Genomic DNA, 18442 nt, shown 5'->3' with positions numbered 1-18442 from the left:
TATTGCGCTGAGGTGGCTAGACAGGATTGGAGCATATGATGTGTAACAGTATGCGATATATTTTCAAGAAAAAAAAGGGACAGAGACAGGCAGAGGATCCTTTTTTAGGGTTTTTCGCTCGCTCACTCGCTCGCTCGCTCGCTCGCCCTCATTGCTGTAGCGAATCTTGCGATGGCGCCATCATGATTCGAAACTCCTCGAAATCCACCAGGCCATTGCCGTCCGAGTCGACGCCCTTGATCATCCTCCGGCACTCGGATTTGGTGATCTTGTCGCCCATTTTCTGGAGCACGCAGTGGAGCTCGTCCGCCGAGATGAATCCATTTCCATCGATGTCGAAGACCTGGAATGCGGCCCGGAGATCGTCGGCGGAGCTGCCGCCCTCGTCATTGGCGCGGAGGAATTCCTCCAGGCTGATGAAGCCGTCGCCGTCGGAGTCGATCGCCCTGAGCAGCCCCAGTAGCTCCGTGTCGTCGGGATTAGCATTCCCTATCAGTCTGAGCATCGCGCGGAGCTCCTCCAGGCAGATCCTTCCATCCCCGTCGGTGTCGATCGACCTGAAAACCTGTTCCAGCTCCTTGGCGCGTTGATCAATGGACCTAGCCGGCGATGGAACAGTAGCCTCGGCGGCAATGCTCGCCACTGGAGAATCCCTATCAGATTTCTTCCCCCTGAGCGATCGATAGAACTTCAGCATTGCGATCGCTCTCTCTCTCACTCCAAAAGCAAGAACCCTATTCCGCGTTATAAGCCTTAAAAGAAAAGGAGGCGCATAAAATTCGAAACGTTAGTTAACGCGCCAAAGAATATGTCTCCCAAAATTCTAGGAAGAGTAGAATATACAGAGTATATACTTTTAGAATATTCACAGGATTTGCGGCGCTTAATGCACGCGAAACGCGACTAGCACGGGGGGAAAGAGAAAACCAGGTCAGAGAATTCGCTGTGTTCGTTTCTTGGCTGGATCCGATTAGGGTTCTTCACATCGATGAGCGATCGTCGCTAGCGCGCGCGGCCAGGCAGCGATGAAGTGCATCAGGTTCTCCCACAGCGGCGGCGACAAGCGGCCGGAACCCAGGAGCAGGAAATCGATCTGGAACCTCTCCTCCAGCGGCGGATCCAATCCCGATAACGCCCGGCGCTCCGGCTCCGAGGCGAATTCCCAGACGGACGCCAGCGGCAGCGGCCAAGGGTCTCCGGCCTCGAATTTCCTGCTCAGCTCCTCGATGCGCCAGAACGAGCTCAAGGTCTTCTCGTTCGCGGAGCTCAAGGCGGCGACGAGGAATTTCCACCGCACGCATTGGCTGGGCGAGGGTGGATTCGGCTGCGTCTACAAGGGATTCATCAAGGTCAACAGGACCGACGGCACCGAGTCCAAGGTAGAAGTGGCGGTGAAGCAGCTCAATGGCAAGGGATTGCAGGTACATTGCTCGATCGCCATCTCCACATTCCTAGAATTTCTTTCTCTGTTCTTCATGGGTTTCAAAGTCATAGGCCTAGTAACTTAAGCGTGTTCTTCGTCCAGGGACACAAGGAATGGCTCTCGGAGATTAGATACTTGGGAGTCGTCGACGATCCCAACTTGGTGAAGCTCATCGGCTACTGCCTGGAAGACGATCCTCGAGGCGTCCAAATGCTACTCGTGTACGAGTTTATGCCCAAGGGGAGTCTCGAAGGCCATCTTTTCAGGAGAGGGCCCCCGGTTCTTCCGTGGGAGGCCCGAGTTAAAATCGCGCTGGGTACTGCTCGCGGACTGGCATATCTTCACGAGGAGCTACAGATCCAGGTACATGACTTGTCCAAGTCAGTGTTTTCACTCTTTTTCCTACCCAAGCAGATCATTTATCGCGACTTCAAGACGTCAAACATTCTTTTGGATGATTCGTTTGGTCCAAAGCTATCCGATTTCGGGCTCGCAAGGCTTGGGCCCGAGGGCGGTGATAGTCACGTTACGACCGCTGTGAGTTCACATACTTCGGTTCCTTTTCAACTTGCTATTGATCTTTGATGGATGGATGAACAGGTTGTGGGAACTGTAGGCTATGCGGCTCCAGAGTACGTCCACACTGGTCACCTCACAGCCAAGAGTGACGTCTGGAGCTTTGGCGTTGTTTTGCTGGAGCTGCTCACGGGAAGGAAAGCTCTCGACAAAAATCGCCCAAAGAACGAGCAGCGGCTCTTGGAATGGGTCAAGCCTTACATTTCTACAAGCCGGAAGTTCCACCTTATCATGGACCCGAGCCTCGAAGGCCACTACCCTCTCCAAGCGGCTCAAAAGATGGCGAGCCTCGCGGCAAGCTGCCTCACGAGGCAGCCAAAGGCACGACCGAAGATGAGCGCGCTCGTGGAGGGCCTCAAGCAGGTGCTTGCGATCCCGGTTCCAGATGGCGACGGCACCGAGTGCAAGGAAAACACTCCCCAGAAGTTGGAGAAGTTTCATTCGGACCCCGGAGTGACCAGAGAGAAGCTCTCGGTGTGGAAGATGTTCACGGTGCCGAAGCTTGTGAAGACTTGAGAAGCTTGATCCAGAGTTTGGTCCACAACTTTCAGCCTTCTTCGTACAGCTTAGCGCCACGGCCGTGTAGCCTTTGACGCCTCCTGGAAAGGTTTTTGCGACGTCGTAGCTTGGTAGAGGAGCAGCGGACTTGAAGCAGATCTCGCAGCTTGTGGCTACAATCCAGGTCGGGCCGGGTATCCAGTAGCACGCGTGGACCTTCACGAAGTGACGCTGCCGTGGTTGACGTTGTCGCTTGGCACCCGGAAAGAAGTTGGATGGGATTAATGCTGTAGTCTGTGGAAGATTTGACGATTCCCAGCACTGATTTTGGACGGATAAGGTCGACAAAGTCTCTGGCCTCGGAGAAGCAGCAATGAAGCGAGTACGGGACGACGTTAATCAGCCGCGAAGAAGCGTCAGCAGCTTGGTTGTCGCTGGTTCTTTCCCGGGATTTGTAGCAGCTTTCGGAGCACAGCAGCTTTGGCTTCGGCTTTCGTCCGGAGGATGGATTGCACAGGCATAAGCAGCCGGTTGGAAGGATTCCCAGAGTCGGACGAATCTCATTCAAGAGCTTTAGGCTCCGGGTGGAGACGCTGCAGCGTGGAACGGCCCGGATCCGTGTGATGGAAGTGTCGGTCGTGAAAACATCCGGGAGCTGTAGCAAGTGCATTGTTTTCAACCGTTGTGGCCACAGACAGATCTAGAAAGAAAAACCAGCAGAAAAGAATGTTTGCCAACTCATTCCCAGGAAAATAGAAGAAAGTAGGAGTACGTACTTTCGTTTCCAAAGCTTGAGCAATGGAGAGCAAAAGCTCTTCCTTCCCAAGGTTGTCGATTCCAATCACGATGTCTTTCTCCGGGTGGCCTCGTATGAGCTCAATGACCTGGAAGATCGTTTCTTTGTTTTCTCACTCAATCGATTAAGCCCGTCCACTTACTCTAGTCGCAGCGGCGTTCCTGGATGGAAAGCTGAAGAGCGGGTTGCAAAATGTGTTGTCAAGGTAGAGAAAATCCACCTGCGCTCCACCGATAGCTTCTCTGAGAGCCTCTTTTCTCTCCTCCAGCGTGCATCGATCGTTATTCCATCGAAAGTCCCCAGTATGCAAGACGCACCCAAACTCTCCATGGAAAACATACATCACAGCTCCTGCATGGACAAAAACGAAATAACATAGAAGTTCCAAAGAAATTCAAGAGCTCTCGAAAATCTTAGGATCAAGACTTGCCAGGGCAGTGATCGGCGTCGATCGCCGTGACTTCTAGCAAGGAATCTGCAGCATTGTTGGAAGAGACGAGCGTTGAAGTCCCGAGGTCGAGAATGTGGAGCAGGGCGGGATTGAAGCCCTTGAATCTGGCGAGGAGGAGCATGGCGGTTACCTGCGAGCAGTAGAGAGGGCCGCGACACCAATCCGCAGACAGGCCCTCAGTGTGATCAGCGTGCAAATGCGTGAGGAAGTAGGCATCGCTGGGGCTCCTCCACTCGTCCACCACAAACCGCCTTCGCATTCCTCTCCGCGCCTTTAAGGGCTAGGGCACAAGACAGTTCATTTAAAAATAAAATCCTTAAAAGTAGATAATAAAATTAAATAATTTAAAATTATAAAATTTAACTTTTTAAGTTACGGTTATTATAAAACTTATAAGTAATTTAATTATATGACTAGAATAAAAAATGTGATTATAATATTAATATACAACATTATAACTATACAATTAAACTTTATATCATCCTTTTCTATTGGAAGAATGAAAGGCAATTAAAGTTTTTTATTTGATGAACTAGGATTTAAAAGATTATCAAAAAAAGGCACAAGTGAATCTATAGGTGTTAGTTGTTTTTGCTCCTTTTGTACAAAGTGTTTTAACCATTGTATATATATAATTTTTAAAGAATGTAATATATTTTTAATAAATAAAGTTTATTTTTACAATCAACTTGTTGAATATCATACCAAACTTCATAAACTTGCAATCTAATTTACAACAACACCTAATACAATCCTTTCTACTGAGCCTCTTAAACAAATTATATACCATAAAATTGGGAAAATGAACTAACACAAAGTCATCTATATTATGTTTTGTAAATATATAATGATAGGAGTTGTAGTGCTATTATTATCCCACTTATACATGGCCTAAATATTTAGTAGATTCCACTTGGACTAGTGGAAAAATGCTCATTAAATATTAATCCCATGATTTAATATTGGTAGTTTGTGGCAATCGTGAAAGTAAATTTAACTTCATTGGATCATGACTATACAAGAGTTTATATGGTGAAACATTAATGGAACTTTATATACTTATGACATATATATACCGAATAAACAACAAATAACCATCTCAATCTGAATGTTGAAAGTTCACATAATTCACAATCATTTCTCTAAAAGTCCAAACAAATTATTCCATCAAACCATCTGTCTATGGATGATAAGCACTCATGAAAGTCTAATATATCCTTAGCCAAGATATTAAAATGTGAAATGCATTAACCATAAATGCAAGATCATTCCACTTTAAATAGGAATGTTGAAATACCACTTGATTAAGAAAAAAGTACTCAACAACAGTCACAAACACATTAGTAAAAGCATTAATTTTCACTCAACAAGCCAAGTAGTCTGACGTAATAATGATATACTCATTGCTATTATATCAAATACCATCAACTTAAATAAATAGGAAATTACAATTAACTCCAACTATCCTTCCACAGCACTGTAAGCAACCAAAAAGAACGATTTGAGAGGTGATCCATAGGGTTCAAATATAAAGGGAAAGTGCCCATAATAAAAGTGCACCCCATTTTCCAATTGGTTAAGGGTCTTGGGATATTTGGGGTTAAGCATCTTATAAACTCCTAAATTTAGACTTCCCAGAAAATCTGTAGTGCACATGGTTTTTACCTTTTATCCTATTATGATTTACCATAGGATAACACCATGAAGTGGAACCTAACCCTCTATATGCCACGTGACAAATGCTACGTGTCACATGCCACATGTCCAAAGGACAGTGGTGTGGAACCCGAGTTTCAGGGCCTTGGGCCACTGAACAAAGGAATGGTGCCAAACTCCCAAGCTTGTGTGAGACACAAAATCCTTAGGCCCCAAAGTGGAGCCGGAAGGGTGCCACGTGGTAGTGGCCAAAGCAAAAGCCAAACGAGCGTAACACGTTTAGACCAAATGCTCCGACTTGAAAAGTTGAGAACGGGAGTGGAACTCCCAACAAAATGCTCAAGGAACGAGCACGAAGCAAATAATAAGCGAGGCTCCAAGAAAGGGACCCAAAAGGACCAACACATGACACGTGGAAGAGTCCGAGATGGACCCGAGGTGGAGTCTGAGATGGACCCGAGTTGGAGTCCAAAGTGGAGTCCGAGATGGACCCGAGATGGACCTGAGATGGACCTGAGTTGGAATCCAAAGTGGAGTTTGAGATGGATCCGAGATGGACCCGAGTTGGACCTGAGTTGGAGTCCGAGATGGACCCGAGAAGGACCCAAGATGGAGTCTGAGAAGGACCCGAGATGGAGTCCAAGATGGAGTCTGAGATGGACCCGAGATAGAGTCCGAGATGGACCCAAGAAGGAGTCTGAGATGGAGTCCGAGATGGACCTGAGAAAGACCCAAGATGGAGTCCAAGATGGACCTGAGATGGAGTCTGAGATGGATCCGAGATGGAGTCCGAGATAGAGCCCAAGATGGAGCCCGAGATGGAGCCCAAAATGGACCCGAGACGGAGTCCGAGATGGACCCGAGATGGAATCCGAGATGGAGTCCGAGAAGGACCTAAGATGGAGTCCGAGTGTAAGCGACTAATTTTTCCATTCTACTTTAGTCACTTAACCACACCTTCGACCGCTTGGAGGAGTCTCATTCACAACCTCCTTAAGTCCAATTCAGGACTTGGGGCTTGCTAGCCCAAGAATGGCATCCATGCCACTCATCACTTGCGTTTAGTCCAAGTGCTCCATGTGTCCGGTCCCAAGACCGACACCCAAAGGCACCACTGACATATCGGCCTGTTACGCTAAGGCCATGCCCATTCACCTTTGCCGCACTAGTGGTCCAATACCACTTGCATCACAATCCCGTCTCTCCAAGACTGGGCCATCCGTCCACGAGTGGTCAACCCAGATCCACTCTTTAGCATCTTTAGGATGCCCACAGACATGGGGAATAGCCTTCCCCAATATCCCTTTGTCAGTTCCTACCAAGTCCCTTTTCTGTCCATGGCCACGTTCGCCAACACTTCCACTCGATCAAGGCCCACAGGTTCGACCACTAAATCCCACGGTCCTCTGGGACTTCCTCACCACACGACTGTGTCCTTGGTCACTACCCCAGAGGACTGCTCCTCTTCCTTTCCACAGCTTGGGCCTTTGGGACAACATTTCAGAACACCATGGCCTTACGCGAACCACCTGGGTACTCTCCCCACCTTTCGCCTTTAGGTGCTCTAGCCATGGGCTTAGAGCGAGGTCCCGTTGAGCCACGCCTGGTATCCAAGTAGGTAGTGCCACCCACACTTGGACTGGGAGCATCGGCCAGTCAATCTCCCGGGGGAACTAGAGCCGGCTCTTGAACACTTCACCAAGCTACCCCGCTTATCGGTCTATATTCACTCTAGTCTTGGACTTCCCAGTGGTCAGTTCATCACCCGACACTGGGTCTGGCCTTCCTGGGCCAAACTGGCCTTTCCTAGCCAAACTGGCTCCACTGCAGTCCTCCCCCTCACTATACTTTTGGAGCTCACCAAACCCCCCAGGGTCTGGGAGACGAATGCTTTGGGCTTTCACCCTCTCAGACTCGAACTCGGACTCAGACTCGGACTTGGACTCGGACTCGGACTCGGGCTCGGGCTCGGTCTCAGCCTTGGCCTCGGTCCTAGTCTCGGACTTGGACTCGGACTCGGACTCGGGCTCAGGCTCGGTCTCAGCCTTGGCCTCGGTCCTGGTCTCGGTCCCAGTCTCGGTCCCGGTCTCGGTCTCGGTCTCGGTCTCGGTCCCGGTCTCGGTCTCGACCTCGGACTCCATCTCAGGTCCTTCTCGGACTCCATCTTGGACTCCATCTCGGGCTCCGTCTCGGTCCATCTCGGACTCCATCTCGGACTCTGTCTCAGTCCATCTTGGACTCCGTCTCGGTCCATCTCGGACTCCATCTCGGGTCCATCTCGGACTCCGTCTCGGTCCACCTCGGACTCCATCTCGGACTCCACCTCGAGTCCATCTCGGACTCCATCTCGGACTCCATCTCGGGTCCATCTCGGACTCTGTCTCGGTCCACCTCGGACTCCACTTCGGTCCACCTCGGACTCCATATCGGACTCCATCTCGGACTCCATCTCGGACACTTCCACGTGTCATGTGTTGGTCCTTTTTGGGTCCCTTTTTGGAGCCTTGCTTATTGCTCGCTTCATGCTCGCTCCTTGAGCACTTTGTTGGGAGTTCCACTCCCGCTCTCGACCTTCCAAGTTAGAGCTTTTAGTCCAAAAGTGTTACACTCGTTTGGGCTTTCGCTTCGGCCACTACCACGTGGCACCCTTTCCGGCTCCACTTTGGGGCCTAGGGATTTTGTGTCTCACACCGAGGTCAAGACCGAGACCGGGACCAAGACCGAGACCGAGATTGGGACCGAGACCAAGATCGAGGCTAAGGCCGAGACTGAGCTCGAATCCGAGTCTGAGTCCGAGTCCGAGTCCGAGTCCAAGTCCGAGTTTGAGTCTGAGAGGGTGAAAGCCTAAAGCGTTCATCTCCTAGACTCTGGGGGGTCTAGTGAGCTCCAAAAGTATAGTAAAGGGGAGGACTACAGTGAAGCCAGTTTGGCCAGGAAAGGTTAGTTTGGCCCAGGAAGGCTGTACCCAGTGTTGGGTGATGGGTTGCCCACTGGGAAGTCCAAGATTAAAGTGAACACGGACCGACAAGCGGGGTAGCTTGGTGAAGTGTTCAAGAGCCAACTCTAGTTCCCCCGGGAGATCAACTGACCGATGCTCCCAGTCCAAGTGTGGGTGGCACTACCTACTTGGATACCTGGTGTGGCTCAACGGAACCTCGCTCTAAGCCCATGGCTAGAGCATCTAAAGGCAGAAGGTGGGGAGAGTACCCATGAGGCTTGTGTAAGGCCACGGTGTTCCGAAATGTTGTCCCAAAGGCTTAGACTGTGGAAAGGAAGAGGAGTGGTCCTTTGGTGTAGTGACCAAGGATACAGTCGTGTGGTGAGGAAGTCCCAGAGGACCGTAGGACTTAGTGGACGGGCCTATGGGCCTTGATCCAGTGGCAGTGTTAGTGAACTCGGCCATGGGCTAAAAAGGACTTGGTGGGGACTAAAAAAGGGATATTTGGGAAAGCTATTCCCCATGTCTGTGGGCATCTTAAAGATGCTAAGGAGTGGATCTGGGATGATAGTAGCATGTCGAAAGGATATGGCTCTCCACTCGAGTTCATGTGTGAACTTAGGCGTGATGTGGTGGATAGAAAAGGGGCCAGTAAGAGAACGACTTTGGAATCTTGGGAACAGTATAAAGGTTTTCTCAGAGAGTTGAGGATGTGATCCAGATGAGTGTTTGACGTAGCCAATTGGCTAATGTAGTTGTGGTAAACAACTATAGTTGGGATCACGTGAAAGATAGAGACTCCAAAGCAATAAAGGAGTCACAAAATTATCCTCATATAGTTGAGGTTAGTGCTCATGAATGTGAGACCAGAAATAATGACTGTAGGAGGTCAAATACGGAAAAGGACGCGAGTCCTTGATATGGTAGCCAGAGCTACCTCTAATAAATGCTTGCGTCAAGGATAGGCCCACTCCTAAAACCTTCCGATGCCAATATCAATGGTGATATACTTGAGCACCAATAAAAGTTGGACTAAGGAACAGCTTCGATACCAAGTTGTAAGTGACTAAATTTTCCATTCTACTTTAATCACTTAACCACACCTCCAACCACTTGGAAGAGTCTCACTCACAACTTCCATAAGTCCTATTCCGGACTTGAGGACTTGCTAGCCCCAAGAATGGCATCTGTGCCACTCAACCGTTGCACTTGGTCTAAGTGCTCCATGTGTCTGGTCCCATGACCGACACCCAAAGGTACCACTGACAGTTCGGCCTGTTACGCTAAGGCCATACCCATTCACCTTTGCTGCACTGGTGGTCCGATACCACTTGCATCACAATCCCATCTCTCCAAAACTGGGCCATCCGTCCATGAGTGAATGGTCCTAAGGGGCAAAAAGTTGCCCCAAGAAAACAAATCAAGTGTCGGAGTAACACTTGCAAAAATGGTCCTTGTGAATAGGACTTGAATACAAAAAGTTGTATTCCAGTGAGCTAGCACCTTAAAGGTAGGACCTCATGGGTCGTCGAATGACAAAGTCCAAAAAGCTGGATGACTCAAATAGAGTCAAAGAATAATCCTAAAGGATTGATGGAAGCATTTGGACTGAAGTGTGTTGTACCCCATGAAGGATGGGGGGGATTATAAGATTCAAGGATGAGAACAGAGGATATCTCATCGATGGCAGAATGGGCCATGCTAAAGTCATAGGAAAGGTGTTCCCCAAAAAAGAAAGCAACTTTGGCATAAAGTTATGTGTGAACACTATGGTGCAATGCTAACTAATAGTTAGCATGAAAAATGACACTTTGGTTTTGGCAAAGACCTAAACACAAGTAAGAAGTGTCATATAGGTAAGCTCGTGGAATTGTTAGTGTGGAAACACCAAATATGCCATGGCCATGAACACCGAGTTTGTGGAGGACAGGAAGCCCAGCAACAAATTCATAACTGAGTTCCTTTTGTTGTCCAATCTGAATTCTCTTGCGGATGGTAGGAATGATTCTTTCAGGATGTCTGTTGCGATTGGCGTTGTGATCTTGATTTGGTTGAAGCCAAGCGAGTTCAGCGCATTTCTGAGATTCCACATTGAAGGGACTAGATCGGGCCAGGGGAGCCCGGGATCCGAAAGGACTTTGTTCCCCACTGCGATGAATTCGACGTTCGTTGTGGGGTAAATCGGCACGATTCTATTCCTGACCCAGTCCGACGCCACGTTGGAGCTCCTGGCGATGGAGCTGAACTCCTGGTTGGTCACCGCGACTGTGAGCTGGATCTATGAATTCGCAAAAGCCTGCAAAACGGTTTGGTCTGTGTCAAAGATCTTCACCCTCTTGAACTGCAGGGACTTGATGAGATTCACCACTTGATCCGGCTGCAGAAGATTGTTCGCAACTCTCCCATAGTTGACCCCAATATCTTGGCAAGAACAAGAAACGAACGTCAGCGATCAAACCAGCTTCAAAGAAGATGAAAGTTCTTTCGACCATTTGCTCCTCCATCTCCGCCACCCCCTCCTTCTTGGCACCAGTTGCATTGGCTCTGGCATCCAGCTCCACAAGCCGAATCGCACCCGCACCGTCCAAACTGGCTGCAGCACATATTGTCCGGGCATGGATCGCTGGGACTGCATTGCTGGGTGATTGCCGCAACAAGAACGTTCATCAGAACCAAGAAGCCCACAAAGACCCAGATGTTCTTCATGGTTGCTTGCTTCTTCGTCTTGATATGTCCATAGCAAGTTCTTATAGTTGGAATAAAATGGTGTTTACAGTCCATTTGTGTGAGCATGGGACCTACGACTATGTAAGGGAGTGCAACTCGAATACGGCTTTCACTCACGTTAATTAATCAAGTTGGGCCGCATGGTGGGGGGAATGAGCATTATCCATACAGGAATTATAAGTGTTCAAGTCCGTGGGGCTTGACAATTTGAGGAGTTTGTGGTTGTTATGACTTCCTTGCAATGTTTTTTTGAACCCTACATTCTGCACCTGTGTAAAATTTCATTCAAGCCAACGAAATGACCAGGTGTGTTGGCGATCGTCACCCGGTCACGTTGATCCCAAATGCCACGATCTTGTCTTTGGCCCCACGCCATATTGATAGTAAACATGGGCTCATATCATCAGCAAAATTGATCTCAGTGTCACAGAACACAAGTTTCAGCTGGAATTAAATCTACTATATTCGCTGCCCCCAGCTAGGCGCTAAAAGACATATAATGCAATAATATGAAAGCTGATAATTTTTTCATTTTGATAATGATTACTCAGGCATTGACGAAGAAGCCTAGGCATTTCAGCTTGACACCCCGATCAAAGGAGTTGCCATGATGCCCCCCGGCAGAACAACCGGACAGAAGAACCTCGATCAAGCGAGTGATGGGATTAGCAAGCCAAGTTCACATACATGTTTCAAATAAAACTTAGCTCTCGGCTCGGTTAGCGCAACCTTCCCCCTGGTATGCTACTTCAGCGCAAAAATGTCAATAGCCGCTGCTTGGATCCATTCTTGGATTTGGACTGATATGTTGACGTGGTTTTGTATAGTAAAATTGACAAGATAAAGTTTTGAAGGTGGATGTTAGATATTCTTTCAAAATATTCCTTCTTAAACATGTTTTAATGGGATAAAAATACTAATATATTGAATGTTCCTTTTTTTCCATTTGAGCTAGCTACTACCCATTTTTTGTTGCCTTTATAGACAATTTTATAGGAGGTACAACACAGAAAGAAACTGGAAGTGGCATTATCAATAGGATTTTACACTGTGCTAATCAATAACCTTTGAAGGCCTAGTTCATTGTTATTCTATTTCTTAATTTAATGAAAGCTGAAGAGCTCACACTCAAGAGATTGGGTTTGCAGGCAAGATCACAGCAAAGGATGCAGCTATACTGTTGCTTTGATGGAGCAAGCTAAAAGTTGGAAACCATGGATGTGAAATGAAACACAAAACGGCCACTGTGGAGAGAAGCATGGCTCTCTAGAGATCTATGCTGTTGAGTCTGTCATACATAATAGAGAGCGGTCTGGAAGCAAGGACAGTGTTCTCACCATGGAGGAGTTCTGGAACGTAATAGTGGGCAAAGTTTTGGAGCACCAGAAGAGAAAGAGCTTGCAGACTCAGGTGGCAAATAACAACAATACAAGTAGCAGCCTTGTGAACACCACCACCATCACTATTCTCACTTTTGTAAGAAGGCAGTATCACCAACTTGAATGTTCGCTGTTCTGGTGTGTGGCAATGTTTCTGGCTGAAATTTTTGCATCCAGCACTGGTCAGTTAATGGTGGTGGATCATGCGCTGGAATTCATCTAATATGTATGGAAAATCCTCTCTAATCAACATGTTTTCTGAAAAAGTAGCTAAGCCTATTATTTTGAATGCATTATTTGTTATAAGATCAAATCCCCATAATTCACAGTATTCCTTAGTAACATGGTTATTCTTATGTCTTTGTCTGTTTTTATTTTTGAAAGTGTTTATTCATTTACTTATTGAATAGACAAATAAATTCTTTAAACATTTTATAAGTTATAGTATTAACTTAGGAGGCTCTACCGTCATCTCGGCAGCCTCTCAGATCACGTCCTCGATCGGCCTCGGTCACGTCCTTCATCCTGTGTGCTGCTGTGCTTGCATTTTGGAGCTCTCCCATGCTTGTACAATATACTTGTCCAGGTAGAGGTGATCGAACTTCCCATACATGTCCAGCACAGCCGCGTCAAGGTCTCCCAGATGGTTCACCAGCACAATATCCCTGGATTAGTCACCGGTGAGTGATAGAATTGCATTGAGAGCATTGCACTGGGCTTCATTCATTCAGGTTTTGTTGCGCCTGCAAGAAGATCGCAATCGTCACAAGATTAAAAACAAACTTTCATATAAGAAGAGAGCACATACTTGCATAGGAAAGCATCGGCTTCATCTATAAACAGCAGCAATCCTCTCCTGGTCTTCGATGCCCATCCAAACAGCTCGTGGATCTTTGTGATGGCTTGAAGACCAAGTTCTAGGTTAAAGATCTTCATAGAATATACTCCTATCTAAATAAACTTCATGCACCTCCAATCATGACAGCATAGTGGGATCCAAAATAAACCTCAGCTTAAAAACCACCAAAAGATTAAACGTAGCCTCGCTAGCATCTCACAGTATCATGTCAAGGAGACCTTGAAGAATATCTCATTTCACAAAATCCCTGGAAGATCGAGAAAGCTCACTTTTGCTTCTCCTCCACAAGAATTCTTGGAATTCCTCACGATCATAATGGACGATCAATCCACTGCTCAGATAATGTCTGGAAAAAGGAATCGCTTGAGTGAATTCAATTCATTTTGCTCACTATAATCTCTAGCTAGTGACGTAAAACTTTTGTTACCAGTATTCCGTATACATAGTTCCACTGGTAACCAAAGCCAAAGATTTGATCCACGACATCAACTCCAAGGTTTGTAGAATATCTAGCTCCGAATCACTGCGAACAAAACTTTAGTTCTTAGTGGCATGATCAAGTGAGGCTTTTTGAGAGTATGTACCAAGATTCATGAGATTGTAGTCATGCCAGATGAAGAATTCTATGTTATTGTTAGGAACTAAAGTAAAAAAGGAGATGCACCTCAAGTTGGTCATATGACGTTAGGAACCTCTCTTCCAGCCAGCTTCTTCAAGAATACGACCATCCATATATGCTCGGCCAAGTGTGCTACCGAGCCATTGAGCAATGACAAATCCCGCATACAACCTTAGCGTCTTTTCCAGTGCAATCTCGTCCGAGATAGCCTTGACTGCCTAAATCCCTGGAGAAGGGAATTCGTGCTCTCTTGCTTGCAAGCCACAAAAGCTGAAAAGCTGAATCAAGCAATGTACTTGGTTTGCCAAGGTTCTAAAGCCTGGCTGGAACCACAGTTGCAAGTACCAATTCCACAGTATTGATCCCTTTCTTGAAGAAAAGAACCAGATCTTCCATGCCACTTTTATTGATGAATAAAAAATGAAATAGTCAAACCTTGCTTAAAATTCTCCAACTGTTTTATCAATTATTACCTTATTTAGTACATTTTTACAGACAAGGGCTTTTGTTTGCAAAAAGTTTTTATTTTCTTTCTCAAAGTTAGACCCCACCCTTTTAATTTGAAGCAAAAAATTAATTCGCGATTGGGCAATGTTTTTGAGCATGGTTCGAATCTCAACCGAGATCCAAAGCTTCCTAGATAACCTGTTCTACTTTCTTTTCAGCAAAGCATGGAACAAAAGCCGATCCATTCAAAGAAAACACATTGACAAATTTAATGCTAAGGGTACAACGGTTGCAACCAGATCTTTTTTGAAAAGCTATTTTCGGCTATGATCGCAAGTTCCGTCACCTTTACCATTTCCAGAGAAAAGGATCGGGGTTTTATTTCGTAGAATCTTTCAACACACGACTCCCTCATCCGACGGCTGAAAGCGTTGCCAATTGGCCCCATCCAGCCCGTTGGGCTTTCAAAGGCTCACTGGTTTCTAGGGTTCTTCCCGCGGGTGGAAATGGCGACGAGCAGCAGCGCGGGGCCTCCCAGCAGCGGCTCTGGCGTGACCGCGCAGCAGCCGCAGGCGCAGTATCTGGTGCTCGCGGTCGAGGCGACGGCGGCGCTAGGCCCGTCGTGGCCGCTGCTGCGATCCGAGTATCTCGACAAGATCGCCAGGTAATTTCTTGCTTGTTGGCGAGGATTCCTGATTGGTATTTTAGAGCGTTCTATGGTCAAGATGGGAATGTCCAGGTGAGAATTTTTTTTTCTCTCTCGGTGGTTCTCTCACGGTCGTGGCTTTCTAGAAGGACAATGGGGCTACTCTGGAGATGGCGCTCGTGGTCTTTCGCGGCCATGACTCCTACAGTGGTAGGCAAAGACTTTAGAGAGCTTGACCTTTATCCATCTATCACAGGCTGCCTGCTCCAGAGAAGTGGCTGGACGCCGAGCTTGGAGCTGTTCCAGCTATGGCTATCGTCCATCGATTTCTCGGGTGGTGGATTTGGCGAAGTTGCTGTGGCGGAGGGATTAGCGGAAGCTCTTGTGGTAAGCATATATAAGTTTCATTTTGAATTATGAAGCTGAGGATTTTGAGCCTTGCAGATGTGCTGTCCCACGACTCAGCCGCCAAGTAACCAGGCATGCCAGAGACATTGTATTTTGGTGGCAGCTTCAAATCCTCACAGGCTTCAAACTCCCGTCCCTCATCCGCCTCTAAGCACTGGCGCGGATGCGAAGCCGGACCATTGGTGGCTTGCGGATGCTGAAGCCGTTGCAAGGGCATTCTCTCAGGTTGCTTTATGCATTTTCTCATAGACGATTGTTTTCTCACATCGTGTTTTCCTTCAGTGCCATATATCTCTTTCAGTTGTTTGTCCGCGGCAGTTACCATCATTAAAGAACCTGTACTCAGTGGTATGCTATTGCTAATTCTTATATGTCTTTCCTTAAGGCTTTTGAGATCAGGCCAAGCAAAATCCTCGAGCTTCTGACCCTTCGAACGAGATTGCCAAGCACACGCAGCACCTTGTCTTAATCTCCGAGAGCTTTTTGGAGGCCAGGAATTGCTTGCGTCGTGTCACTCAGGCTCCTGCACTTGCTGCTGCTGTTAGTATGCCACCATCGCCTACAAGTGTAAAAGTTGAGCAGCAAGCTGCTGCTCCTTTGACGGTGCAGACTACACAACCAGTACCTGCAACTGCGGTGCCATCTGTATCCACCGGCACAGGTCTCCTTAATTTTAATTTCGTGAAGGCTTGGCTAACTTCTTTCTTTTGTCTCGCAGTGCCTACAACCTCTGGAAGGCAATCACAGATCATGTCAAATGGTAACATACCCACGTCAACTGTAAAAATTGTAAGAAATTTTTTCTATGTTTCGTTTCTTACATATGAGATGCAGGAGCACGTCTCGACCTCTGGTCCGCTCTCATATGGCTCGCCGCCTATGGCGAACACAAGTATGGCGGCGGTTTCTCTTCCGATACAAAGCTCGGGAGCCACGTCAGCTATGAGTCAAGAAGTTCTTCGTCCCCCACTCGGCTCAGACTCATCGACTGCTGTTCAGGACTTTAAGAGCATCAACACTAATACTTTGCAATCGCATCGTCCGGTTCCTGCTGCGAGCGTGCTGAATCAAATCAGGCAGGGAGCAGGCTCAGCAGCGGTATCAAGCATTCTCTCTGCTGGATCTTTAGCAGTGGGACAAGCTGGTATGGGGATCACACAACCAGTTAGTCAGCCAGCCAGCCTGGCACACGGACTTAGTGGCGATGCAGGTAGTGCAAGCCTGGGACCAGTACAAGGAAACGCAAATACTAGCAGCATTCTGCCGTCGAATGCTCCTGCGGGGATGATGCAACCAGCTAGTATGCCAAGTGGCTTACCTCCGGTGGCGAGCACGGTTGGAATGGCCCAGAGTTTGCAAGCTGCAAATCCTCTCGTGGTTGGCGGCCAGAGCGTCCAGGGTGCCGGACTTGGAATGCCGCATAGCTCGATAGCAGCACCGAGCAACTCTGTTGGGAGCGCTCCGAATGCTGGTGTGCTGCTTCCGATGTCTCAGCCTGGTCAGAATCCAGCAACTGGCAACGCTGGAGTATCTCATCTAGTCTCGAATGGTGTTGCGACTACACCACCGCAGCAGCCTGCGAATACAAAGTACACGAAGCTCTGGCAGGTGCTGGTTTTGACTTTGTGTTGCTTCTCCTTTCTCAAAGTTGGTGTGACAGGGGACATTGGCAGGCCAGAGGCATGGAAAGCCGGTTCCAATCTGTAGCTTGGAGGTGAAAAGTCTCGAACGAATGCACATGAATTTCATCTCTATTCTTTTGATGGCAGGGATACCGGCAAATCTCGTCTCCTGAAACGTACGTATTTACCTATGGAAACTACAGGCATTCGTAACATGTGACCATGCGTTGCAGGTTGGCTGCCGATTGGCCGCTGACAATGCAGATAGTGCGTTTAATTCCACAGGACTACATGAGCAAGTATGGAACGGGAACTTTATTTTCATCTATTGTTATTGATTTTTCTTTTCCTTCCTTTCAGCAGGGAGTACCAAGGAAAGGCCGAGCTTCTAGTTTTCAGGCCACTAAACCAGCATGGATTCCTCCAGCAGCTCGCAGATAAAAAACTGGTACATATAGGCAAAAAAAAAGTCTTCTCCGAGGGAACTGATTTTCCTTGTTTTGCTTCCAGTGTGCTGTCATTCAGCTCCCCTCGCAGACGTTGCTGCTTGCCAGCGCTGATAAACCACAGCGAATGATTGGAATGCTGTTTCCAGGGGTAAGCTCAAAGCCTGTGAGGTGGTCGTGGTCGGGTTTGGTCGCCCATCTCTCACAAGTTTCTTAGTCGAGAGCTAGAGACTGACGAACCGTGCGTGGCTTTTTCACAGGATACGGTGGTGTTCAAGCCACAGGGTCAAAATCCACAGCCTGGTGCACCAAATTTCTCGCACGGCGGATTTCCGCCAACCGCGCAACAGAGCAAACCTCCGCAGATGATGCCGGGTGGATCTCAAATGCCCATGGCCGGCTCTGGTGGCACACAAATTCCAGGACAAAGTTACCTCCTCTAGATTACAAGGTTTGGTTTGATGGAGAAAAGTTCTCGAGTCGTCTTATAAGGTGGCATGTTAAGAGTCCCATGCTTCAAGAACACTTTATACTAGTCGAGTCACAAAAGATGTCCACGCTTCTGTTATGGTGGCGATCACTAACTCCATCTCGATTGCCGCTATACCGCTGTTGACAAGTGCTGGCCGGATCCCCAAGCGTGCAATCTACCTTGCCATGATCATAGTCGTGCTGACCACGAGCCTCAGCTTGTGCCTGGAGGCGAAGCTCACGGCGGACGTGGGAGTGAGTCGTGATTTTGGCTGCGTAGATTGGAGCCTCGCGAGCAGGGAGGCGATCAAGCAGCGCTCGCTGGTTCCGCTTGCTTCCCAGTTCGTGGGAGGCAGTGCTCGCCAGGGGATAGCTCCATTTCTCTTGCGCTTGCTTGCAGGCTTGTTTGCTGTAGTGGGCCTACGGGCGGAGCACGGCCACCTCAAGAACATCAGCTTCCACGACAGCTTCGTTCCAGAT

General features: G+C 48.0%; 3 protein-coding genes and 1 pseudogene across 6 annotated transcripts; 2 read left to right on the top strand and 2 right to left on the bottom strand.

The window, feature by feature from the left end:
• Positions 1-41: 41 nt before the first annotated feature.
• On the bottom strand, positions 42-722 carry LOC9658639 (probable calcium-binding protein CML10). The gene has a single exon (XM_002968744.2). The coding sequence runs from the start codon at positions 695-697 to the stop codon at positions 149-151; it is 549 nt and encodes a 182-aa protein (XP_002968790.2). The 5' UTR covers positions 698-722; the 3' UTR covers positions 42-148.
• Positions 723-882: 160 nt separating this feature from the next.
• On the top strand, positions 883-3286 carry LOC9651211 (serine/threonine-protein kinase PCRK2). 2 transcript variants are annotated; one of them, XM_002969036.2, is made up of 4 exons: positions 884-1421; positions 1526-1786; positions 1838-1960; positions 2024-3286. In XM_002969036.2, the coding sequence occupies exons 1-4, from the start codon at positions 1026-1028 to the stop codon at positions 2513-2515; spliced, it is 1272 nt and encodes a 423-aa protein (XP_002969082.1). In that variant the 5' UTR covers positions 884-1025; the 3' UTR covers positions 2516-3286. The 2 variants fall into 2 exon arrangements, with proteins under 2 accessions (XP_024529615.1, XP_002969082.1); XM_024673847.1 differs by having other exon boundaries at positions 883-1421; positions 1526-1960; positions 2024-3268.
• Positions 2531-4099, bottom strand: LOC9651210 (annotated as a pseudogene).
• Positions 4100-14850: 10751 nt separating this feature from the next.
• LOC9651209 (mediator of RNA polymerase II transcription subunit 25) lies at positions 14851-18095 on the top strand. Of its 3 annotated transcripts, none has more exons than XM_024673984.1 (15): positions 14851-15033; positions 15078-15108; positions 15162-15222; positions 15272-15402; positions 15460-15648; positions 15706-15771; positions 15823-16084; positions 16142-16212; positions 16258-17031; positions 17084-17137; positions 17193-17221; positions 17279-17344; positions 17406-17493; positions 17556-17642; positions 17752-18095. In XM_024673984.1, the coding sequence occupies exons 1-15, from the start codon at positions 14876-14878 to the stop codon at positions 17932-17934; spliced, it is 2250 nt and encodes a 749-aa protein (XP_024529752.1). In that variant the 5' UTR covers positions 14851-14875; the 3' UTR covers positions 17935-18095. The 3 variants fall into 3 exon arrangements, with proteins under 3 accessions (XP_024529752.1, XP_024529750.1, XP_024529749.1); XM_024673982.1 differs by having other exon boundaries at positions 15162-15225; positions 17409-17493; XM_024673981.1 differs by having other exon boundaries at positions 15162-15225.
• Positions 18096-18442: the final 347 nt, after the last annotated feature.

The sequence above is a fragment of the Selaginella moellendorffii genome, unplaced genomic scaffold (assembly GCF_000143415.4).
Source record: "Selaginella moellendorffii unplaced genomic scaffold, v1.0 SELMOscaffold_11, whole genome shotgun sequence".
NCBI lineage: Eukaryota > Viridiplantae > Streptophyta > Lycopodiopsida > Selaginellales > Selaginellaceae > Selaginella > Selaginella moellendorffii.
This window is presented reverse-complemented; position numbering and strand designations above follow the sequence as displayed.

Coding starts and splice junctions, on each gene's coding strand:
- LOC9651209 (XM_024673981.1), top strand. CDS start 14,876: ATGGCGACGAGCAGCAGCGCGGGGCCTCCCAGCAGCGGCTCTGGCGTG. Junction 15,109..15,161: donor GTCAAGATGGGAATGTCCAG/GTGAGAATTTTT, acceptor GTGGCTTTCTAG/AAGGACAATGGGGCTACTCT. Junction 17,643..17,751: donor TTGGAATGCTGTTTCCAGGG/GTAAGCTCAAAG, acceptor GCTTTTTCACAG/GATACGGTGGTGTTCAAGCC.
- LOC9651211 (XM_024673847.1), top strand. CDS start 1,026: ATGAAGTGCATCAGGTTCTCCCACAGCGGCGGCGACAAGCGGCCGGAA. Junction 1,422..1,525: donor TCAATGGCAAGGGATTGCAG/GTACATTGCTCG, acceptor TTCTTCGTCCAG/GGACACAAGGAATGGCTCTC. Junction 1,961..2,023: donor ATAGTCACGTTACGACCGCT/GTGAGTTCACAT, acceptor ATGGATGAACAG/GTTGTGGGAACTGTAGGCTA.
- LOC9658639 (XM_002968744.2), bottom strand. CDS start 697: ATGCTGAAGTTCTATCGATCGCTCAGGGGGAAGAAATCTGATAGGGAT.